Source organism: Leiobunum rupestre, chromosome 2 (assembly GCF_980474605.1).
Source record: "Leiobunum rupestre chromosome 2, qqLeiRupe1.1.hap1, whole genome shotgun sequence".
NCBI classification, from domain to species: Eukaryota; Metazoa; Arthropoda; class Arachnida; order Opiliones; family Sclerosomatidae; genus Leiobunum; species Leiobunum rupestre.
Window position 1 is genome coordinate 15,340,506 of NC_143385.1, and position 26,187 is coordinate 15,366,692.

Here is a 26,187-nt window from a genome sequence, read left to right on the forward strand (position 1 = left end):
CGCAGTGACGTAGCTGATGGTCCTCAGGGCCCGCGGTGCCTAGAGTTTCGGGGGGGGGGGGGGGTGCTAACCATAAAAAAATTAAAAAGGGGGCATCATAGAGATTTTTGCGGAATGGGGGGGGGCTCTGAGTTCTTAGCTACGCCACTGTTGATACGTACTCTCGTGCATTTTCAAAAGAGCCAAGGTCACGTCATCCGCCCAAAAGCTGTTCTTCTGCAGGCCTATTCCGTACCCGGATCGTCCGAAGGGTTCACCCGCTGTTTTCAGGTCGCAGTCTTGCGCGGCTTCGTATTCCAAGCGGGAAGAGTCCCAGATAAATGCATTCAAACGACTGAAACAAAACACGTAATCAAGAATGTATTTCTTTCTACTGTAGGGAGAATGTATTTGTTGAGACGAGGGCATCATCAGAGATCCTGCGCTTATAGAGATATGAAACTCCCAATACTCCCAGCGACCCTCTATTTTTTGCCGGCGGTGGCGCCCCTCAACGTCTGGGAGAAAGCTATTACGATGCCATAAGCGAAAAATGGGTTTTCTCCCGGCCGATTGTCGGCCCTGATGCTTGAATTTTTCTTGACGCGTTTTCGTGAGAGTTTCATATCTCTATAAGCGCAGCGACTAGCACGATCTCTGGCATCATGATGCAGTTTTCTCGCGGCACACCAGCGTGTACTTAAATCGAATCGGAAGACGTATGTTTCAGGGAAACAGTGAAATACCGGTCTGATCTGATTTTTTTACGGGTAAGGATCGTACCGTAGACCGCCAGGGCCCATAGGCAGATAAGTAGTCTGGGCCCCCTTTTCACGCGCTGCATTTACTCTTATCCCTGGAACTATACTGTGCCTGAATTACCCTGATTCAGCGTAGAAGTCTGAGCTCTACGGTTATATTACTAAATAAAAGCTCTTAACAATCGTCGACTAAATATGCGATAATTATGAAACATTGCGATTAAAGGCTCGTCCGTAAACTGCCAGGCAGAAATTTTGGTAATTTTAAAACAAAATCTTCTACCTAGGTATTTCTCCAATATAAATTACTATTGATATTATAGATTTATGCCTTCGAATACAGTAATTATGGTCACTGGAGGGCCCCTTCCAAGGATGGGCTCCTAGGCCACGGCCTAGGTTGGCTTAGGCGGAAATACGGCACTGTAGACCGCGAGATGGATTTGCATGGAGGAACGCTTGAAGTAACGCATTGGCGTATGCAAAGGGGCAAAAAATCCGAACATTTTCAAATGGAGCCCTAATAGAGTGTCACGGTCCAACAGGGTTGCAACACTATTTTCAGAATAACTTTATCTAACTTCTGATTTACCTTATACATTTTTTTACTTTATAATTTCGTACGAAAGTGATTTCTCAGATTATAACTACAAAATGTTTTATTGTAAGCTTGTATTTTTTCAGATAATTGCGAACAAGGCTGGTCAACTTACTCTTCTTTGACGGCTTCGATGGCTTCTTCGGTGTTCTCGTAATTCTTTCCTTCCATGGTCCGGTACATGTTGGAGAGCTCCACCTGGCGCCGGAAGTACATATCAACGGCGCTGCCTTTCACAGTGGCATACGTGAAATTTTCCATCGGGTTTCGAAGCTGGAAATATGGAAACACACGATAAATTTAACACTTCCAAAGATATGAATATCATAAACTGAAAAGGCCCCTGTTACTAGAGATGGCCATGACTCTATCCGATTCTTCCAAAAACGCGACTTTACTAGAGAGCGTGGTGCCATCTATTTATGGCAAAGGAAGATTCAAAATAGCGAAATGATAACGTCGCTAGAGAGCCATTGTAGAGTATTTTAGTTAGACAGCTTATACTCTATTTAGTAGACTTTAATCTAAATTATATATCTCACGTAAAAATATTGTTTAAAATTACGTTAATTTATGTTATTGACCAATTTACAAACGATCCAATTAACGCGCCTTTTGGGTAAAAATGTATCTTAACTGTCTTGTTTTGATGTCGGCGCTAGCGACATCTGTTGAAAAAAGAGCTACTTGACTTCGAGCCGACACTTGCTTTAACCTTGGATTAATTATAGAAGCTAACGCTTCCTGGATATGACACTCTAGCCTTCGGTAGACGATTTTGGTTTGGCTCACATAAGCCAGTGAAAGAAGGGGACAAAAAAGGGGGGTTTCGACTACTTCCTTTAAAATGTTACCTTTCCGGTTTTCGCGATGCATGCGCGAGTCTTTAGCAAATCAGAAGCCAATATTGTAAGCAAGCGATTTGCAGTTTGAAATCCCTTGCTCTTAGTTCTTTGAAATGAAAGCAAAAATTAGGGTTTTATTGGTTATTCAATCAATTTTTTTGTTAATGGGTGTCTAAATGTAAAAGTGATTCGAGATACGCTGACCGTGCTTCAGGGTTGGCACGGTGGTTACCAGTCCGGTTTTATCCACGTGGATTAATCTAGTTTAATCCACGTTGAAAAATCCATGAAAAAATCCGGACTTTTCAAAAACTCTTTGTTTTAAAAAAATCACTAAAAAACGTTTCTATACTTAGCCAAAAAAGAGCTTTTTATTGGTGAAAACAATACAGTTTAGTCTATGGAACTATCCTAAATTGTGTCAGTAATGACTAAATACTAATCAATATTCATTTTTCAGTATTTTGAGTATTAAGATACCTGTTTATCTTAACAAGTTTTTCTGCTTTTTCGTATCCTAATCTATTTCTCAAATTGGTCCATACTGGATCAATTTTCCTTCCTCCACTAAGATGTCCGTCCGCTTTTGGCATCCTACACTATTAGTTTTTCAATTATTACACTTAATTACAGAAACTGCTTGAAATAAAATCAGTGTAATAAACAAACTAAAACACCTAATATTATTCGTATGAGTGAGACTGAGTCTGACTCTAATAGAACTGAATAGCAAACGACGGCCTATGATTTAGGAGTGCCAGAAATAAGCAAATAACAGTTATTTAGACTGATTTTTTTCAAGCAGCTATAGTTTCTGTAATTAAGTGTAATAACAGTAAAACTAATAGTGTGCACAAGCTATACCAATAAAGCGGTGTCTTATGACATTGCAATTTGTATAGAAACAAAATTGTAGCTGACCCTAGCGTCGTTAATTCCGGTCAGGGACATTTCGGGCCGATCCAAGACGAGGAAAGCGGCCAAGTTGGCGGTGTAGGACGCCACGACTATCATGGCGAATCCAGCCCAAACCATTCCCAGAACTCGAGCGCTGAAACTTCTGGGTGTTCCTAGTTAAAAGTAAGATAAATCATTAATAAATTCTGACCATTCTTTGTAAATATGCAAATCGTAAACCTATGACCAAAAAATAAGATAACACTCCGTACTCTAGATTTGAATTCTGAGAGCTTTCCGATTAAAGGGTTTGTATCGATGCGATAACCCACTTCCATCGCGTGACCTCGGAAAAAATCGACTCCATCGGTCGAATTAGGGCGCTGTCTAAGTGGGGAGGCGGAGTGGTGAGCTCTTTCTCCTCGCAGCAAGAGGAGCCGGGTTCGATCCCAGCTTGTTTGGGTGGGTGTAAACTTTACTCGGAACCACTCCTTCTGCAAGTTCTCTCCCTACTGCTTAAAGGGGTTTTTCCCCGAGTTCCCCTTTCCATAAAAAATTGTAGATGTTAACGGTAATAGTTAGTGCAGGGAGCTGTTGGCTCGCGGGGCATGAATGATGAAGGGCTTGCAACCACCCTCCTACGCATTGTAACCCGGCTACCTGTTTAAAGGCATTAAAAGTCGCTAGATGACTTAGGGCTAAGGTGGTGCCTTGGGCAAGGGCGTAGGAACGTTCTAGAAGTTGGAGGGGGCAAAGAGAAACCAAAAGGGGTCTGGGGAATGGTTTGGAATTTTTAAAGGAGTGTAGCTTCTCCGAATGCACGTGTACATTTTACTACTATGTAAATTGGCGGGAAAAGACTGAAATTTAAACACAGTTGAGGTTCTACAAGCTTTATATGCTTTTAAAATGAGAATTTGAGCCTTTTAAAGATTTCAACTGACCAAAAAGTTGGAGGGGGCAATAACATTAGTTGCCTCTCCCAGCAAAATTCTAGGGGGGGAATTGCCCCCCTTGCCCCCCCCCTGGTTCCTACGCCCCTGGCCTTGGGTATTAGCCTAGCTGATTATTATTATTTTGGTTTGTTACCACGGTAAATATGGAGATTTTTTTTAAAGTTCCGACCGGAATGGGTAAACGCTATCGACGCATTTATCGAGGCATTTGTTTCAAATATAGGGAAGGAGGTTTATATTATTTTTGCTATCTATCGGAGAATGTTTAGGAACCATTTGCAAATACATTAGTGATTTTGACTAGTTCTGATTCAAAAGTCACGAGCCACACATTTTCGCGCCAAGCGGAGTCACAAACACGCTGTAGAAATATTTTCTCCACAACGTGTTTGTGACACAAGCACTTTTATTGGTGATTAATTTTCAAACTCGTAGAAACACATAGACTGTATTTCGAAAAGAAATTTCATAATGAGTGTTTTTAAGAATAGAAAAATTCTGATTCTACAGTCAAAATAACCCTAAATAATTTTTGAGTGGGTATTTTATAACTATAGTCTGGAAATTTAAAAAAAATATTGAACTTTTTAATACTGTTAATAAAATATAAATATTGAACTTTTTAGTACTGTTAATATAATTTTAATATTGAACTTTTACTGTTAAAATTTGTTAATGTTACACGTTTTCACCTTAATGGGTCATAGAAGTTCTACTTCTAACCAACTTTCCGGTATAACTACTGGATTATTTACCTTGATTTACCAATGAAACCAAATTTCCATCTAACAGTAATGGCTAGCTAAAATAAAATGCAACTTGAAGACCATAGGTCCAGAGATTGGCGGGCTCTAAAGTGTCCGAGAGCTATTTTTGGGCGCGAGCTCGACTCTTCAGGAAAAAAGAGAAGAGTGCGAGCGTGGGCACCCCCTCTTGTACTAAAAGAGAACAGCGCGAGCACGGGCTCCCCCTCTTATACTAAAAGAGAAGAGCGCGAGCGTGGGCTCCCCCTCTTGTACTAAAAGAGTAGAGTGCGAGCGCGGGCTCCCCCTCTTTTACTAAAAGAGTAGAGTGCGAGCGCAGGCTCCCCCTCTTGTACTAAAAGAGAACAGCGCGAGCACGGGCTCCCCCTCTTATACTAAAAGAGAAGAGCGCGAGCGTGGGCTCCCCCTCTTGTACTAAAAGAGTAGAGTGCGAGCGCGGGCTCCCCCTCTTGTACTAAAAGAGTAGAGTGCGAGCGCAGGCTCCCCCTCTTGTACTAAAAGAGAACAGCGCGAGCACGGGCTCCCCCTCTTATACTAAAAGAGAAGAGCGCGAGCGTGGGCTCCCCCTCTTGTACTAAAAGAGAACAGCGCGAGCACGGGCTCCCCCTCTTATACTAAAAGAGAAGAGCGCGAGCGTGGGCTCCCCCTCTTGTACTAAAAGAGTAGAGTGCGAGCGCGGGCTCCCCCTCTTATACTAAAAGAGAAGAGCGCGAGCGTGGGCTCCCCCTCTTGTACTAAAAGAGTAGAGTGCGAGCGCGGGCTCCCCCTCTTGTACTAAAAGAGAACAGCGCGAGCACGGGCTCCCCCTCTTATACTAAAAGAGAAGAGCGCGAGCGTGGGCTCCCCCTCTTGTACTAAAAGAGAACAGCGCGAGCACGGGCTCCCCCTCTTATACTAAAAGAGAAGAGCGCGAGCGTGGGCTCCCCCTCTTGTACTAAAAGAGTAGAGTGCGAGCGCGGGCTCCCCCTCTTATACTAAAAGAGAAGAGCGCGAGCGTGGGCTCCCCCTCTTGTACTAAAAGAGTAGAGTGCGAGCGCGGGCTCCCCCTCTTGTACTAAAAGAGAACAGCGCGAGCACGGGCTCCCCCTCTTATACTAAAAGAGAAGAGCGCGAGCGTGGGCTCCCCCTCTTGTACTAAAAGAGTAGAGTGCGAGCGCAGGCTCCCCCTCTTGTACTAAAAGAGAAGAGCGCGAGCACGGGCTCCCCCTCTTATACTAAAAGAGAAGAGCGCGAGCGTGGGCTCCCCCTCTTGTACTAAAAGAGTAGAGTGCGAGCGCGGGCTCCCCCTCTTGTACTAAAAGAGAACAGCGCGAGCACGGGCTCCCCCTCTTATACTAAAAGAGAAGAGCGCGAGCGTGGGCTCCCCCTCTTGTACTAAAAGAGTAGAGTGCGAGCGCAGGCTCCCCCTCTTGTACTAAAAGAGAACAGCGCGAGCACGGGCTCCCCCTCTTATACTAAAAGAGAAGAGCGCGAGCGTGGGCTCCCCCTCTTGTACTAAAAGAGTAGAGTGCGAGCGCGGGCTCCCCCTCTTGTACTAAAAGAGAACAGCGCGAGCACGGGCTCCCCCTCTTATACTAAAAGAGAAGAGCGCGAGCGTGGGCTCCCCCTCTTGTACTAAAAGAGTAGAGTGCGAGCGCAGGCTCCCCCTCTTGTACTAAAAGAGAAGAGCGCGAGCACGGGCTCCCCCTCTTATACTAAAAGAGAAGAGCGCGAGCGTGGGCTCCCCCTCTTGTACTAAAAGAGTAGAGTGCGAGCGCGGGCTCCCCCTCTTGTACTAAAAGAGAACAGCGCGAGCACGGGCTCCCCCTCTTATACTAAAAGAGAAGAGCGCGAGCGTGGGCTCCCCCTCTTGTACTAAAAGAGTAGAGTGCGAGCGCAGGCTCCCCCTCTTGTACTAAAAGAGAACAGCGCGAGCACGGGCTCCCCCTCTTATACTAAAAGAGAAGAGCGCGAGCGTGGGCTCCCCCTCTTGTACTAAAAGAGAACAGCGCGAGCACGGGCTCCCCCTCTTATACTAAAAGAGAAGAGCGCGAGCGTGGGCTCCCCCTCTTGTACTAAAAGAGTAGAGTGCGAGCGCGGGCTCCCCCTCTTATACTAAAAGAGAAGAGCGCGAGCGTGGGCTCCCCCTCTTGTACTAAAAGAGTAGAGTGCGAGCGCGGGCTCCCCCTCTTGTACTAAAAGAGAACAGCGCGAGCACGGGCTCCCCCTCTTATACTAAAAGAGAAGAGCGCGAGCGTGGGCTCCCCCTCTTGTACTAAAAGAGAACAGCGCGAGCACGGGCTCCCCCTCTTATACTAAAAGAGAAGAGCGCGAGCGTGGGCTCCCCCTCTTGTACTAAAAGAGTAGAGTGCGAGCGCGGGCTCCCCCTCTTATACTAAAAGAGAAGAGCGCGAGCGTGGGCTCCCCCTCTTGTACTAAAAGAGTAGAGTGCGAGCGCGGGCTCCCCCTCTTGTACTAAAAGAGAACAGCGCGAGCACGGGCTCCCCCTCTTGTACTAAAAGAGAAGAGCGCGAGCGTGGGCTCCCCCTCTTGTACTAAAAGAGTAGAGTGCGAGCGCGGGCTCCCCCTCTTATACTAAAAGAGAAGAGCGCGAGCGTGGGCTCCCCCTCTTGTACTAAAAGAGTAGAGTGCGAGCGCGGGCTCCCCCTCTTGTACTAAAAGAGAACAGCGCGAGCACGGGCTCCCCCTCTTATACTAAAAGAGAAGAGCGCGAGCGTGGGCTCCCCCTCTTGTACTAAAAGAGTAGAGTGCGAGCGCGGGCTCCCCCTCTTATACTAAAAGAGAAGAGCGCGAGCGTGGGCTCCCCCTCTTGTACTAAAAGAGTAGAGTGCGAGCGCGGGCTCCCCCTCTTGTACTAAAAGAGAACAGCGCGAGCACGGGCTCCCCCTCTTATACTAAAAGAGAAGAGCGCGAGCGTGGGCTCCCCCTCTTGTACTAAAAGAGTAGAGTGCGAGCGTGGGCTCCCCCTCTTGTACTAAAAGAGTAGAGTGCGAGCGCGGGCTCCCCCTCTTGTACTAAAAGAGAACAGCGCGAGCACGGGCTCCCCCTCTTATACTAAAAGAGAAGAGCGCGAGCGTGGGCTCCCCCTCTTGTACTAAAAGAGTAGAGTGCGAGCGCGGGCTCCCCCTCTTATACTAAAAGAGAAGAGCGCGAGCGTGGGCTCCCCCTCTTGTACTAAAAGAGTAGAGTGCGAGCGCGGGCTCCCCCTCTTGTACTAAAAGAGAACAGCGCGAGCACGGGCTCCCCCTCTTATACTAAAAGAGAAGAGCGCGAGCGTGGGCTCCCCCTCTTGTACTAAAAGAGAACAGCGCGAGCACGGGCTCCCCCTCTTATACTAAAAGAGAAGAGCGCGAGCGTGGGCTCCCCCTCTTGTACTAAAAGAGTAGAGTGCGAGCGCGGGCTCCCCCTCTTATACTAAAAGAGAAGAGCGCGAGCGTGGGCTCCCCCTCTTGTACTAAAAGAGTAGAGTGCGAGCGCGGGCTCCCCCTCTTGTACTAAAAGAGAACAGCGCGAGCACGGGCTCCCCCTCTTATACTAAAAGAGAAGAGCGCGAGCGTGGGCTCCCCCTCTTGTACTAAAAGAGTAGAGTGCGAGCGCAGGCTCCCCCTCTTGTACTAAAAGAGAAGAGCGCGAGCACGGGCTCCCCCTCTTATACTAAAAGAGAAGAGCGCGAGCGTGGGCTCCCCCTCTTGTACTAAAAGAGTAGAGTGCGAGCGCGGGCTCCCCCTCTTGTACTAAAAGAGAACAGCGCGAGCACGGGCTCCCCCTCTTATACTAAAAGAGAAGAGCGCGAGCGTGGGCTCCCCCTCTTGTACTAAAAGAGTAGAGTGCGAGCGCAGGCTCCCCCTCTTGTACTAAAAGAGAACAGCGCGAGCACGGGCTCCCCCTCTTATACTAAAAGAGAAGAGCGCGAGCGTGGGCTCCCCCTCTTGTACTAAAAGAGTAGAGTGCGAGCGCGGGCTCCCCCTCTTGTACTAAAAGAGAACAGCGCGAGCACGGGCTCCCCCTCTTATACTAAAAGAGAAGAGCGCGAGCGTGGGCTCCCCCTCTTGTACTAAAAGAGTAGAGTGCGAGCGCAGGCTCCCCCTCTTGTACTAAAAGAGAAGAGCGCGAGCACGGGCTCCCCCTCTTATACTAAAAGAGAAGAGCGCGAGCGTGGGCTCCCCCTCTTGTACTAAAAGAGTAGAGTGCGAGCGCGGGCTCCCCCTCTTGTACTAAAAGAGAACAGCGCGAGCACGGGCTCCCCCTCTTATACTAAAAGAGAAGAGCGCGAGCGTGGGCTCCCCCTCTTGTACTAAAAGAGTAGAGTGCGAGCGCAGGCTCCCCCTCTTGTACTAAAAGAGAACAGCGCGAGCACGGGCTCCCCCTCTTATACTAAAAGAGAAGAGCGCGAGCGTGGGCTCCCCCTCTTGTACTAAAAGAGTAGAGTGCGAGCGCAGGCTCCCCCTCTTGTACTAAAAGAGAACAGCGCGAGCACGGGCTCCCCCTCTTATACTAAAAGAGAAGAGCGCGAGCGTGGGCTCCCCCTCTTGTACTAAAAGAGTAGAGTGTGAGCGCGGGCTCCCCCTCTTGTACTAAAAGAGTAGAGTGCGAGCGCAGGCTCCCCCTCTTGTACTAAAAGAGAACAGCGCGAGCACGGGCTCCCCCTCTTGTACTAAAAGAGAAGAGCGCGAGCGTGGGCTCCCCCTCTTGTACTAAAAGAGTAGAGTGCGAGCGCGGGCTCCCCCTCTTGTACTAAAAGAGTAGAGTGCGAGCGCAGGCTCCCCCTCTTGTACTAAAAGAGAACAGCGCGAGCACGGGCTCCCCCTCTTGTACTAAAAGAGAAGAGCGCGAGCTCGGAAATGTAGTTTTTGCCTATCTCTGTATAGGTTCAAGCCCAAAACCGTTGAACGGTTTAATTTGCTCCCATTGCACCGTCACACCCGAAAGAGGCAAAATTCGCTCAACAGCTGTTTACAGTTTTTGGATACATAATCAAAAGGTTGTTGAAGGTATCCCTCTGTAATCTGTATTTCTTTAAATTGATAATAGCAGACGCTAGTTCATTGGCGCTATCTCAGAAGCGTGTGGCGCCACCTAGCATCGTTCCGGTTGCTTATATATATATATAATAAATAATTAAAACATTTCCTCCTAAAGACGGTGTTTTAATTATGAGTAGACTATCTCGTCAATTTGAAGCAACACGTAAGATAAACATAAAACTTCCCGCGACGAAAGTTAGATTAATCTGGTTAGGGGTAAACTGTTAAACTGAAAGATGACGCCTTGTAAAACGTGATAGCAACTAAGAGATATGGCGGCTGGTAGACGTGGTTTGGGGACAGCAAGACTACGATCATATAACCGCTTAAAGCCACTAAGGTTGCAAAACGATATGTGGCTCTCGATTCTCGAAGCAACGTGTCGTAGTTATGACGGATAAAGCAGAGCACTCGCTTGGTTTGGTGATAAACCGAGATAAACCAGGAAACAAGCGTAAAAAACGTTCCACAAGACCCTACTTCACGTTAGCAACGGTCTCAACGAAATTAATTTTTCAGATACTTCGTTGAGAGTTGTTAAATGCAGCCAAGCTCTTCGAATTGTAGTCTACGCTTACATTATTTCGTTGTCGCGTACCCTGCTGTAGTAAAAAATAAGCGGTAACAAAAGGAGTGGTACCTTCTCCGATTCCGCTGTTGAGAAGAACACCCCAAGCAAACCAAATGGCGCTGGAGAGATTGAGTGCGTCCTCTTCGGTGGCGTCGCTGTTGGGCAGTTTGTAGCGGCCGAAGGGACTGAAGCGGTCGAGAAGATAGAGAGCCAGAGCCACTACATGGACGGAGACCATTACCAGAATCCAAAGCGTTTTGTGGAATGGTTGCAAAAATGAGGCTAGCGTTGAGTGACGGGGTTGCTGCGCGCGAAAAACAAAAATAACATGACCCCCGACCTTTGACACTACGAGAAAGATAGGAAGTAGAGCACAGACCGTTTTTTCTAGGATCGTGATACCCTGGTATTTAAATGGCTTGGAAAATTCAATGGCCGTCGAACGTTCGGGATTTATTGTCAGAGGAGCCACGATCATGTCCGCCCTCTTGTTGACGAGCTCCCCAACCATGCCCGTCCAGGACTTCTCTTTCGAACCGTTGACCTGTTCAACAAACATGATATTAGATGATTTACCGTTTCTCCTTTCAAGACCTAACCAATCAATTCATCGGCGAAGGCCTACAAGGATATTTTTTGAAGGAGAAACACTCTTTGGCCGGAAAACAGTAACTTAGAGTACAGGGTTCCAATTTCATGGTCGGTGGCTTACTTCAGCGCATGGCCCCCAGTCAATAGTGTTCAAACACATATAGGAATTATTGTGTAAAAATTTCTAAATTATAGGATAATTATTTGACTAAATTAATACTTTATAGGATAATCATATGACTAAATTAATACTTTATAGGATAATCATATGACTAAATTAATACTTTATAGGATAATCATATGACTAAATTAATACTTTATAGGATAATCATATGACTAAATTAATACTTTATAGGATAATCATATGACTAAATTAATACTTTATAGGATAATCATATGACTAAATTAATACTTTATAGGATAATTTTCTAACTAAATTAATATTTTATAGGATAATCATATGACTAAATTAATACTTTATAGGATAATCATATGACTAAATTAATACTTTATAGGATAATCATATGACTAAATTAATACTTGATAGGATAATTTTCTAACTAAATTAATATTTTATAGGATAATCATATGACTAAATTAATACTTTATAGGATAATTTTCTAACTAAATTAATACTTTATAGGATAATTTTCTAACTAAATTAATATTTTATAGGATAATTATTTGACTAAATTAATACTTTATAGGATAATTTTTTAACTAAATTAATACTTTATAGGATAATTTTCTAACTAAATTAATATTTTATAGGATAATCATAACTAAATTAATACTTTATAGGATAATCATATGACTAAATTAATACTTTATAGGATAATTTTCTAGCTAAATTAATATTTTATAGGATAATCATATGACTAAATTAATACTTTATAGGATAATCATATGACTAAATTAATACTTTATAGGATAATTTTCTAACTAAATTAATATTTTATAGGATAATCATATGACTAAATTAATACTTTATAGGATAATTTTCTAGCTAAATTAATATTTTATAGGATAATCATATGACTAAATTAATACTTTATAGGATAATTTTCTAACTAAATTAATATTTTATAGGATAATCATATGACTAAATTAATACTTTATAGGATAATCATATGACTAAATTAATACTTTATAGGATAATCATATGACTAAATTAATACTTGATAGGATAATTTTCTAACTAAATTAATATTTTATATGATAATCATATGACTAAATGAATACTTTATGGGATAATTATAGGACAAAATTAGTTTAAATACGCAAGTTTTATAGCAATACCATAAAGATATTTCCAAATCTTATCGAATCTGATCCTTCTTAAATTAACTTTTCTAGAGTTCATTACTTTACGAGAAAAATGCCAAATTAAATATATTTCTGGTTACTGTGTAAATCTTTTTAAAATTTTATCGTTTGTACAAAACATGCTAAAAATATAGGATGAAAAATTAATTATAGGACTTAATGGGACCATTTCCAAATTTTAGTAAAATAAAGGAATTATAGGATCGCTGTGTGTCCTGTCAGCTGTTTCCAAGGAATTTAAAAGCGCGGTTGCTAGGTCTGGTTTTCGGTGTTGCCTTTAAGTAAGGTGATGTGAAATTATAATCAGCTTGGCCACCACACTCCCCCCTTTTCGGCTTTCCGTTGCTATACGCAACGCGTTTTGAAATTTTTAATGTTTAGGCTTAGTTTCTCTTTTCGATTTGATAGTCGCCAGCCAGATTTCCCGCACGGTACTGATGAGTTCCAAATAGAACGAAACCGGTCTACCGTTGGAATTTCTGGCTATTTTATTTATTTTTAATTTAGTTTATTACTCGAAGATCTATTTGATCCGAGTTTCGCGTTGCTCGAAGACCTATCGGTACGAGTTATTAGTAAGTTTTTAAATTTCTTCAAATTTGTTTAGGATTTAGCTATATTATCCCTTTTAATTATGGACTTATCTACTTTTTCGCGTATTTTATTGCCAAAGGCACCAGCTTAGGCCCAAGTGAGCTAGCGAGTTTTAATGCCTTAAACGGGTGGCCGGGTTACAACGTGTAGGAGGGTGTTGGCAAGCCATTTATGCCACGTCAGTCAACAGCTCCCTGCACTAATTATTCACCGTTAACCTCTACAAGTTTTTTTAGAAAGGAGAAGCTGAAAAACTCGGGTTAAAGTGCTAACCACTCTGGCACCCCACGTTAACCTCAGCATGTTTTGATGGAAAGGGGTTAGGTCAGTTTAGGCTAGACTTCGTTAGGTAAGGATATATTACGTTATATTAGTTTACAATCGGCTTGTTCTTGAAAAAGATTTTTGTTGCGAGATCATAGGCCTTTTTATAAAGTAACATTGGTCTTCTTGTTTTGATGTTGCTGCTCCGTCACGAGTGACGTATCGATGACGTTTTACTACGAAAAGCCCTGGACATAAAGAGTAAGTTCGACGAGGCACCCTGTTTTTAAGCATAAACTGAACTGAACTTCTACGTATTTCGTAACGATTGAGCTTCAATTAAACCAGTTTAGAAAGGCCTATTATAAACCAAAGAAATTTGGGAACCATTTCTATGTTGCCTTGGGTATTAGCCTAGCTGATTATTATTATTATTTTTATTATTATTATTATTATTATTATTAGTGCTAAAGGTTAAATACAAATTTGGACAGGTAGAATGCAATTGTATTTTTAAACTTTTTGACCAAAAAGTGGTACGTTAATTTATTTTTGCGATTTGCGAGAAAGGGTGCGACGATAAACATTGTACATGTGTACTCCTGTATTTCATTAATTCCGCAGCCACAGTCAAACATTGCTTTAATTAAATTTGTTTCGCAGAAGTCGCTTAAGCTCCTTTATTTATTTAGTTATTGGAAAGTTGCGCCTTCTTAAGCTTGTAGGCTAACTGTCATCTGCAGAATTGCAAACGCAAATAGGACGAGATTCCTCGATTGGGCGATCAATACACTTTTACAACCCGGATTCAGGGTGATCACGGAAAAATAAATCTTATAGGAAAAAGAGGATATTTGTAGTCGATTTATATACTATAGGATAAATATTTGGCAAAATAAAGGAAAATACAGGTTAAATGCCATTAAAATAAAGGAAAATATAGGTTAAATTCCATTAAAATAAAGGAAAATATAGGATAAATTACAAAAACAATACAGGAAATTATAGGATAAATTCCTTTAAAATTACGGGATAATATAGGATAAATTCCATTAAAATTACGGGATAATATAGGATAAATTCTATTACAATTACAGGAAAATATAGGATAAATTACAAAAACAATACAGGAAATTATAGGATAAATTCCTTTAAAATTACGGGATAATATAGGATAAATTCCGTTAAAATTACGGGATAATATAGGATAAATTCTATTACAATTACAGGAAAATATAGGATAAATTACAAAAACAATACAGGAAATTATAGGATAAATTCCTTTAAAATTACGGGATAATATAGGATAAATTCCATTAAAATTACGGGATAATATAGGATAAATTCTATTACAATTACAGGAAAATATAGGATAAATTACAAAAACAATACAGGAAATTATAGGATAAATTCCTTTAAAATTACGGGATAATATAGGATAAATTCCATTAAAATTACGGGATAATATAGGATAAATTCTATTACAATTACAGGAAAATATAGGATAAATTGCAAAAACAATACAGGAAATTATAGGATAAATTCCTTAAAAAATTACGGGATAATATAGGATAAATTCTATTACAATTACAGGAAAATATATGATAAATTACATTAAAATTACGGGATAATATAGGATAAATTCCTTTAAAATTATTGGATAATATAGGCTAAATCCCATAAAATTACGGGATAATATGGGATAAATTCCATTAAAATTACGGGATAATATAGGATAAATTCTATTACAATTACAGGAAAATATAGGATAAATTACAAAAACAATACAGGAAATTATAGGATAAATTCCTTTAAAATTACGGGATAATATAGGATAAATTCCATTAAAATTACGGGATAATATAGGATAAATTCTATTACAATTACCGGAAAATATAGGATAAATTACAAAAACAATACAGGAAATTATAGGATAAATTCCTTTAAAATTACGGGATAATATAGGATAAATTCCATTAAAATTACGGGATAATATAGGATAAATTCTATTACAATTACAGGAAAATATAGGATAAATTACAAAAACAATACAGGAAATTATAGGATAAATTCCTTTAAAATTACGGGATAATATTGGATAAATTCCATTAAAATTACGGGATAATATATGATAAATTACATTAAAACTACGGGATAATATAGGATAAATTCCTTTAAAATTACTGGATAATATAGGCTAAATTCCATTAAAATTACTAGAAAATATAGGATAAATTCCACTACAAGTACAGGAAAATATAGATTTCAAGTGAAACTCCATGGTTTTTAAAGGGAATTTCGTTTAATAAATGGTTCAGCGAGCGAAGATTTCTAAAATTATTTCAAACTTCGTAGACTTTGATATCAAAAACCTAATTGCAACAGGTGTAACCTCAAAAATTCAACCCATTGAAAATATAGGAAAAATAGTAAAATAGTGTAATTATAGGAACCCATTGAAAATATATTAAAAATAGTAAAATAGAGTAATTATAGGAACCCATTTAAAATATAGGAAAAATAGTAAAATAGAGTAATTATAGGAACCCATTGAAAATATAGGAAAAATAGTAAAATAGTGTAATTATAGGAACCCATTGAAAATATAGGAAAAAGAGTAAAATAGAGTAATTTAGGAACCCATTGAAAATATAGGAAAAATAGTAAAATAGTGTAATTATAGGAACCCATTGAAAATATAGGAAAAATAGTAAAATAGAGTAATTATAGGAACCCATTGAAAATATAGGAAAAAGAGTAAAATAGAGTAATTTAGGAACCCATTGAAAATATAGGAAAAATAGTAAAATAGAGTAATTATAGGAACCCATTGAAAATATAGGAAAAATAGTAAAATAGAGTAATTATAGGAACCCATTGAAAATATAGGAAAAATCATAAAATAAAGGAGGTGTAGTCACTTACGAATTCGTGGCTTCCGTACTGGCCGTCTTCCACTTGGTACAGTGTGTAGGTGAAGTTCAACTCGGAAGACAAAGCTCTGAGCAAATCCATACAGTATCCCCTACAGCAGTAGCTATAGGCGCCACCTGCGCATCACAAACGCAAAGATTAGTCCTAGTTTGGGTACTATAAACATATGTAACATAATTACTCGTAAGTATGCCTCGGTATCACATTTCCATAGAAATAATAATAATCAGCTAGCGACTTTTAATGCCTTTAAACAGGTAGCCGGGTTACAATGCGTAGGAGGGTGGTTGCAAGCCCTTCATGCCACGCGAGCCAACAGCTCCCTACACTAACTATTACCGTTAACCTCTGCAAGTTTTTATGAGACAGTGTTTCACACGGAGCGTACACTCTGTTTGAAAAGTCTTCGACAGCTGAAATTTTTGCCCTCTTTTTAATTCTGCTAGAAAACTATAATAGATAGTTCGATGAAACCAATTGCAACTTTTATTTATTTTCCAATATCTTTCGTTATTTATTGGTTTCGTCCGCCAAAAATTAATAGTTTGGCGGGAACCGTCAAAACTCATTTTTGACAACTGTTTAAATATTGGTTCTACGGCACTGACTCGCGCGTTTTTGAATTCACAATGGTCGATTCATATTTAGAAAGTGGAAAAATTATCCCTCTACAACCAACGGTTGAGAAGTTATAGCGTTTCAAAACTTACCTCTAAACTAGGAAACACCTAAAATGCATCAAGCGATTATAAATAACGCAACTTCGACGACAATTTGGAAACGCGATAGCTTCTCAACCGTTGGTTGTAGAGAGATAATTTTTCCACTTTCTAAATATGAATCGACCATTGTGAATTCAAAAACGCGCGAGTCAGTGCCGTAGAACCAATATTTAAACAGTTGTCAAAAATGAGTTTTGACGGTTCCCGCCAAACTATTAATTTTTGGCGGACGAAACCAATAAATAACGAAAGATATTGGAAAATAAATAAAAGTTGCAATTGGTTTCATCGAGCCATCTATTATAGTTTTCTAGCAGAATTAAAAAGAGGGCAAAAATTTCAGCTGTCGAAGACTTTTCAAACAGAGTGTACAATAAGTGGGCCCAAATATGGAAAGTACTTATAATCCTTTTGCAATTAAAATGGTTACCACGGAAACCAAATCTCGTGATTGACAGGCAGGAGCTTAAGTTATAGATGGTATACAGGCAGTAAGCGAGGAGCCGAAACATCGTTTGTTACTTAAAGCTCAAGGTTATAGCTGTAAGTCGGAAAAGTTCCTGCTTGGAAAATAACCGAGGTCTTTTTTCCGGAAAGGTTTCCGTATTTTTACGACAAAAAAATAAGAAAAAAAATGTTTTTTTTTCCATAATTAGCCTAATATTGCTCGAAAATATAAATTTCGCGGCCTTTTCGTCAGGTTATGTAGAATCCAAAAGTGAAACTAAACATCTAGACTAGTCTAGGACAAAAAATCTTCAAAGTAATATATGTTTATATTTTTATTTTTCAGCAATTCAGAAAAGTTTCTGAAATATTTTCCGGAAAATTAACAACTCTAAAGAGTCAAGGAGCTCGCGTTTCCCGTAATTGAATCTGTTCCATTGCGCCGAATCCCATTTGACCGAACCCAATCCCATTCGACCGAAAAACCCGCACTTCTCCGGGTTTAGGATTCGGTTTTATCCGTTTCAGCATCTGTCAGAACAGCATGCAGTGTTACCTAACCTAACCTAACCTAACAAATCAAAGGAGTAGAGAGAAAAACTATTTTTTTTTGCGGTCACTCAATTGTGAATATTGCGTCGGTCGATTAGAAAAATACAAAACCCGCCTTTTACTAATTTCATCAAAAACATTCGGTCTAATGGGAATTCGGTCGAATGGGATTCGGCGCAATGGGAAGATACCACGTAATTCACGTCCTATCCCGTGAACCAGGTTTCATGAAAGAATACGCTTTTATGGCATACTTTTGAGTGATTATGTTACGTATGTTATAAAGTTAATATATCTCGTTGAATACCGTCAGATGCGTTTGTTTTCGGACAATTAATCTCGTCTTCAAGGCACTCGAATTCGTCATTCACCGGACGAATCCATACGAATGGCTTTTCAGCTATTGTCACAACCTGCGAACCAAAAAATATTTTACTGAAAAGTCAAACATTTTTATTTCAAACACGGGTATATTTACTTAGGTAATTGTAAGTAACATCAATAATGTTTGTACTTAAGGAGAAAGACTACGTTAAAGCAAGTGGCGGCTCTATCATGGCCACCTGTATCGTGAAAAGGCTTTTGTTATTAGAGATGGCCATGAATCTATCCAATTCTTCGAAAAATGCGAATTTTATTTTAAATCGAGTATATTTATTTTAAATCGAGTATTTTTATTTTAAATCGAGTATTGTTATTTAAAATCAAGTATTTTTATTTAAAATCAAGTATTTTTATTTAAAATCAAGTATTTTTATATCTAAAATCAAGTATTTTATTTAAAATCAGGTATTTTTATTTAAATTAAAGTATTTTATTTAAAATCAGGTATTTTTATTTAAACTCAAGTATATTTATTTTAAAATGATTTTATAAAGTAAAATTGGAGTTCTTCTTTTGAACTTGCTGCTTTGTCACGAGTGACGTATCGATGACGTTTTTCTACGAAAAGTCCTGGAGATAAGAGTAAATTCGACGAGGCACCCGGTATTTAAGCATAAACTGAACTGAACTGTTACGTATTTCGTGGCGAATGATTTACATAAAAACCAATTCAGCAAGCGTAGCTTATTTGATGAAAAGGTCTTATTGGGATTTTTACGACAAAAATGTTGAAATGATCAAGCCCTGTGGTTCCTCGTGAAACCGTTTTGAGCTCCTGATCTTGGGCCGATAAGTTATATTATTCCCGTGGAACCACCTCGCGTTACGGAGTTTGGGAAAATCGACAATATTTGGTCCAACGACTATGACAGAGAAACCCTTTGCAGGGGTATAGGTGAAAGCGTTTAAGTACAGCCAACTAGGTCTACAGAAATGTAGATTCGCAATTAATTAAATATGAGAAAAAGAAAATAAGCTGGCATCGGTTCCCTGACGCTTCGTGTAAGACGTAATTTCAAAAGGTTTAAGTTCAGTTCTGTTTTCGCTTCTCCGAGTGGCGCTTAAGTCATCTAGGCGCCAAATTCAATAGAAATTTGCAAACTTGGCAAAGGAGTCATCGTCTTCATTTTCGGATTTCTCTATCGATTGTCGATTTCCCCCTCTACAGTCCAGTCTTCTTGGGAAATGTTCACTTAATCCATTCTCGGACGATCTATAGACGTTTGTCTGGTCGGACCGAGAAAGTCTGTATAATTTCGCCGCCGCGTGAGTTCGTAACAGGGTTTGGGCAAACCGAATAAGCGAATCGATTTCCCTCCCTTCGCCCCCGCCAAGACTTTCATAACGATAATTCGGAATAGGCGTGCCAGCACACTCCACCCTTCTATTATCTGACAGTCTCTGGTCTCACCTTCGTTCTGCCGGGTTGAGAAATGGAAGAAGAGTTCCAATTATCCGAGGGATTATTTTCCCTCCGAAAAATAATGAGATATTTTTCAAATGGCTTAGTAGTATCCACCATTAATTCATTATGGAATATCAAATTAAAGGCTAGTTCCCAATTGGCGAATTTTCGAGCCGAATAAAATTTTCGCGCAACGAAAAAAGACGCGGTTTTTCGGTCGCTGGGGAAGCGGTTCTCACTTTAGCGCGAAAATTTAAAAACGCTGAAAACAACTCGTGCGGGTTTTTAGTAATGTTTTAGGCCTAACATAAAACATCAGTTCAAAATGAACCAAATGGATATTCCTGTTGATAATTGCCATAAATAAACGATTCTATTCGTGAGATAATTAACTTTACTTCAGTATCTTGGTCAAGTTGGCTGAGCCGCTTTTCTAAAGACCTAGGCTTAATAAGTGACGGACGGGAGCGGAATAGATCGAGGGAACGCGTTTTCTGATTGGCTTTTTATCGCCAAGGTGTGGACGTCAAAAAATAGAACATTCGCTAGAAACCGCGGAGACGCGATTTTAGCGGCGAATTTGAAAAAAATCGCAAATTTTATTCGCGAGCGTCAATTTTAAGCGCGAAAATTGTTTTTTCGCTTAAGACATTCTATTATCGAGACGCTTTATTCTCGCTTCTGAAGGCAGTACGGATATCCCATAATACGCTGAAGCTTATACGCTGCGCTATAAATCGAATTTACATGAAATTAAACACCTAAACATGTACAAGGGTTGTGTAGGTGTTTGATGTTATGTAAATTCGAATGGTAGTAGCGATTAAGTTATATCTTTATCATAGCATTATAGGTATTTTTTAACGTTGGGGTTCACAAACAAATTATGCAATCTAAAACTTTGCCTAAAAGTTAATTTTGGTATCAAAAATGATCTTTCCAATAGTCCGAAAATATCTACATAGGCCCCGAAATCAATCGGACGCCATCTTGGAAAATATTGTCCGATAACGTGTGTTTTGCTTTTTTTATTATTTTAACCGAGGGGGTAGCCACTTGAAAAAAAATTGTACACCAGATTTCTGATTTCCAAATATTTCCGATATTTCTCTATTATTTCCGATTTTTCTCAAATATTTCCGATTTTTCTCAAATATTTCCGATTTTTCTCAAATATTTCCAATATTTCTCAAATATTTCCAATATTTCTCAAATATTTCCGATATTTCTCAATTATTTCCGATATTTCTCAATATTTCCGATATTTCTCAATATTTCCGATATTTCTCAAATACTTCCAGTATTTCTCAAATACTTCCAGTATTTCTCAAATACTTCCAGTATTTCTCAAATACTTCCAGTATTTCTCAAATACTTCCAGTATTTCTCAAATACTTCCAGTATTTCTCAAATACTTCCAGTATTTCTCAAATACTTCCAGTATTTCTCAAATACTTCCAGTATTTCTCAAATACTTCCAGTATTTCTCAAATACTTCCAGTATTTCTCAAATACTTCCAGTATTTCTCAAATACTTCCAGTATTTCTCAAATACTTCCAGTATTTCTCAAATACTTCCAGTATTTCTCAAATACTTCCAGTATTTCTCAAATACTTCCAGTATTTCTCAAATACTTCCAGTATTTCTCAAATACTTCCAGTATTTCTCAAATACTTCCAGTATTTCTCAAATACTTCCAGTATTTCTCAAATACTTCCAGTATTACTCAAATACTTCCAGTATTTCTCAAATACTTCCAGTATTACTCAAATATTTCCGATATTTCTCAAATATTTCCAGTACTTCTCAAATATTTCCGATATTTCTCAAATATTTCCAGTACTTCTCAAATATTTCCGATATTTCTCAAATATTTCCGATATTTCTCAAATATTTCCAGTCAAATATTTAAGATATTTCTCAAATATTTCTAGTATTTCTCAATTATTTAAGGTATTTCTCAAATATTTCCGATACTTCCGATATTTCTCAAATATTTCCGATATTTCTCAAATATTTCCGATATTTCTCAAATATTTCCAGTATTTCTCAATTATTTAAGGTATTTCTCAAATATTTCCGATAATTTTAATATTTCCGATATTTCTCAAGATATTTCTTTAGACTTCTCGAGATTTCTAATATTTTTCGTGGATTTCTAGATTTCCGGAAATAATTATTTGGATTTCTCGCTATTTGTACACTATATTTCTTAAGTGGCTACCCCCTCGATTTTAGCCGTTTAAAGACGGGTATATCGGAATCATTCGTGTTAATTTGCTATCCCATGTAAAACTAATGTTCAGATAGAGATAAAAGTAACGCTTATAGCTTGTCTCTTATAGATTTTCAACTATATTAAAGCAACTGTCAGCTTCATCATTGCCACCTGTATTATGAAAAGGCCCTTGTTATTAGAGATGGCTATAAATCTATCCGATTCTTCGAAAAACACGACTTTACTGGAGAGCGTGGTGCCATCTATTTATGGCAAAAGAAGCTAAAATTCAAAATAGCGAAAACATCACGTCGTCAGAGAACCATTGTAGACTATTATAATTAGATATCTTATACTCTACTCAGTGGAATTTAACCTAAATTACATAGCCCGTATAAAATATATTTAAAAAAATAACTATAATGTAAGTTATTGTCCAATTTACAAACGGGCCAATCAACACCGAGGGGTACTTTTTATTCCGACTTTTGGGTCCAAATGTAGCTTAAGTATCTTGTTTTGATTTCGACGCTAGCGACATCTGTTGAAAAAAAGAGCTATTTCACGTCGGGCCGACACTTGCTTTAAAATCAGATACATATATATCTGATTGGATGGCCGGCTATTCCATGACAAAACCTAGTAAATGCCTTTTTTCAAATTTGAGATATTTAATTTTTAATATTGATTTACTTTACTTCTTATAGTAAAGTTAGTGGTTCTTATCATAGAGTAGCCCACTCACATAGAGTGGAAGGCTATCAGCGAAACTTGCGAACACTTTTCGTACGCAACGTTTTGTTTTCGAGACGTGAAATACACAAGGTGGCCTAAAGTTAATGTACAGTATCTGTATAAAAAAGTAAGTTCATACTCTACAAAATTTGAAAACAACACCAGATTCGCTCTTCGGACTATATTTATTCACGCCTCGAAAGAGTCGAAACACAGTTGGCCCGTTAGCGTTAATTTTTCATGCGCACTTATCGTCGACGAATACTTTTCGGGGTTATAATTTTTACCAATTCCCAGATTAAGCCAGCTCTGAAAAACGTGAATTGGAAACTTGTAGGATAGTAATTTATTAGGTGTAAAATTCGAATTTGTATTGGAAATTAATACTATCTCGACATTTTCAAAATTGGCGTTTACTAGGTTTTGTCAAGCTGTTTGATTATCTGATTTTTTTAACATTAAAGGGAGCTTAGTTGTACGTGATCAGATAAGAGAAAGAGTTTGAAAACGGGTTTTCTCTGCAACGAGTAGTATGTTACTGAACAGATAGAATTGGGAAGCACTATGACAAAGATTCAGCACGAGATTCAAGTGTTTACCTTAAGGTGTTTGGGTATAATGTGTCCCGTTGGTTTGACAGTCACATTTCCTGGCCAGATTATATCTTTCGTGTTTATTGACAGCTCCAATTTCATATCTTTCTATTTTGCAAATAAGATGGAAATCAAGGGCTTAATGCATTACTTTCTCCTTTTCACGTATTTTATAAAAAAGCACTAACTTTAGAATAAATGTAATGACCAACAGTAACAGGTTGTCCACCGACAATATTGGCTACCTCGTAATCGCTGTCCAAGCGATCACCTTTGTCGTCGAATGCCACGCGGCCAGTTTTCCCGTACAGCAATTGCTGTTTCTTCAGGTAACTGAAAATAAAGTTATACTTGAAATCGCAAATTTAGACCGATTCACATATGCCAAGGGAGAAGATGCTTTAACCGGGGGGATTTTTAAACACCCGAAACAAGAACCGATTTACGCAAGGAACTTTAAGGTCTTTAGAACTACCGTAACTACCGATATGCATTTTCGATACACCATCCAATTCCAGGTTCCATCTTGATAATTTAAGATATTATCATATTTATAGCTAGTGTTGTAAGTCGGAAAATTTTCCGCGGAAAATGATCGAGGCCTTTTTCCGTTTTTTCCCGAAAAAAATAAAAAAGTTTTCATTCCATGATTAGTCTAATATTGTTTGCAAATTATTATAAAGCGGCATTTTTTTCGAATCTAAAAGTAAAACCAAACTTCTAGATTAGCTTTAAACTGATTAACAATGTAACAGTACTATTAATATTTTGTAGTATGTTTACTGTTATTAGACATTTTATATCGATAAAAAGTTAAAAAATTAAAAACCGATTTGCGGAAACTTTTCTGGAAATTTTTCCGCATTTTATTTTTCCGGAAAATTAACAACACTAGTTCTAGCTATTTTGCAAGACAAACTAATAAAGAGTAAAAGACAACGAAGATTAAAAGTTCACAAAAATGTTTATTTTAAAAAATTATAAAATTAAACCTGACTAGTTTCGGTCGCGTTAATACACCTGATGACGGTCCAAAAAATTTATAATTTTTTAAAATAAAATTTTTTGTGTATTTTTAATTTTCATTGTCTTTTACTCTTAATTAATTCCATCTTGATTTTAAATCAAGAGCGCCATTTTTTGAACGGAATACGAAATATTTTTCATAGGTAATATTATATTAAACAATTATTATACATTTTTTTGTTAATATTTTATTATGTATAGCATAAAAATTACATTTCATTAATATTAATTTGTTGTTTTTGCATATATAATGTTTTTTTAATTAATTATAAATTAATATTAAAACTGCTCGATTTCAATTTAAAAGTACTTTCGAAAAGAAAGTTTTGCATTTTTGAAAGTTTTCATTATTAATACTTTCGATTTCGCTCAATAGATGGCGGGATTTAAAAAATTTGGTAGAACTACATGGCAATGGAAACTGGGTCGGTTCTAGGTTACCATTTGCGTAAAACGGTTCTTACCCAAAGTATGAAACGAAATGATTTTAAATTATCTAAAAGCAGAGAAAATTAACTGTTTCTTCTTGTATTTATTCCTTTGCCGCCCAATATTTTAGATTGGCGCGATTTAGCGTAAATAAAAAAATTAAAATCGAACCTCTTAGGGCTGTCTTCTAAATCGTTGTTTCTCTGTAAGCAGTTTATTTACTCTCCTCACTACCACAAGTTAGTGAACCGAATCCTCAACGTAACAACTTACTCCTAATCAAAGCTCCGAAATCTTCGCGCCTTAAACCAAACTCTGATGACTGAGGTCAATCGACCGTTATAACTTACTTAACAAATTTCTGTCCAGTTATCCATGCTCTCCCAGTGTTGGTGCAATCCGAAGGAGCCTTAGTTATGTTCTCATTTAGATAGAGTTGCTTGAATGCCAAGGCTACAACCAGAACACTATCTTGAATGTGAGCTTTCTCGTCACTGGCGTTAATTAAAACTAAACCCAAGATTCCTAAAAAAAAATAGATATTTTAAAAAAAGCACTTTTGAAAAACTTTAAAACTAAAGACTTTGTTTCGCGTAACAATGTGGGCGCCGCCATTTTGTACAAACCATGACCAGCAACGCCGCTATCACGACTGTTTAATAGTAGCCTAGTAGGAATTATAAATGATACAGTAGGAAAAGTACCATTTAAATTAAATTTTCTAACTAACCAGCCAAACGGTCGGTATTATGAATATAGCTAAGGTGACCTACGTGAATAGAACATTTTCCATTCTATACAACATTATACTGCACACAATGGTTGGTTTTAGAAAAAATAGTCGATAAATGAGTGGGGTTTCGCACTCATAGCTACATATTTAAAATTTGGGAAAAAAACCTTCTGGTCCCTTCATACTCGAAAGGGCAAAAGCACTCAACAGAAGTATGTAGGATGATAGTAGGAACATGGGAGGAATTTTCCAAAATTGCCACCTACAATCACTATTGGATGAGCGAGAATGGCAGATATAGTGAGGGGCAATGGCGTCAATACACGTGTAAGAGTCGCCTCTTCGTTGCTCTAATCCTGAAGCGATCACTACGATTATTAATTATCCGACGCCGTTAAGAGTTTAAATGGTTTAATATTCCGAAAATACCTTAACACAACAATGATACGTGTTACCGAGACGTCGCGCGAAAACGGACTAACCTACTAAAAACAAATAATATCGCGCTACTCCCGACGGATCTCGTGCTAATTATCTTTTATACAACGCTATAATAATGAACGCTAAGCAACACAGAAATAGCGCTTACACACGTGTCCTCAAAGTTGACCATAGCCTACAAAAATAATACAGCTTTGATTTAATATTTTTTAAAGGTGTACAACAAAACTAACTTTTGGTAATTTTAAATCGAGTAGTTAATAAGTTTGGATTTCAATAATCCAAGTGATTGTTTTAAAACGAATCCCGCTAGAGCTCGCTTCTTTGGGCCCGCGGATTCCACTATAATCTCATTAAATATCTATTGAATTTGAAATTAAAGAATGTATTTTAAACG

At 38.7% G+C, this 26,187-nt stretch overlaps 1 protein-coding gene across 4 annotated transcripts in view; it reads right to left on the reverse strand.

Moving 5' to 3' along the window:
• Positions 1 to 26,187, reverse strand: part of Nmdar1 (glutamate ionotropic receptor NMDA type subunit 1) — a 190,667-nt gene that overhangs the window by 18,117 nt on the left and 146,363 nt on the right. For all 4 annotated transcript variants that reach the window (XM_090165421.1, XM_090165420.1, XM_090165423.1 and 1 more), the window contains exons 7-16: positions 24,967 to 25,141; positions 23,350 to 23,494; positions 23,168 to 23,269; positions 18,133 to 18,238; positions 16,096 to 16,220; positions 10,775 to 10,939; positions 10,465 to 10,699; positions 3,105 to 3,253; positions 1,454 to 1,611; positions 162 to 334 (exon numbers count right to left, since the gene is read on the reverse strand). In XM_090165421.1, the coding sequence (XP_090021547.1) occupies positions 162 to 334; positions 1,454 to 1,611; positions 3,105 to 3,253; positions 10,465 to 10,699; positions 10,775 to 10,939; positions 16,096 to 16,220; positions 18,133 to 18,238; positions 23,168 to 23,269; positions 23,350 to 23,494; positions 24,967 to 25,141 (1,533 nt within the window). The remainder of the gene's footprint in view (positions 1 to 161; positions 335 to 1,453; positions 1,612 to 3,104; positions 3,254 to 10,464; positions 10,700 to 10,774; positions 10,940 to 16,095; positions 16,221 to 18,132; positions 18,239 to 23,167; positions 23,270 to 23,349; positions 23,495 to 24,966; positions 25,142 to 26,187) is intronic.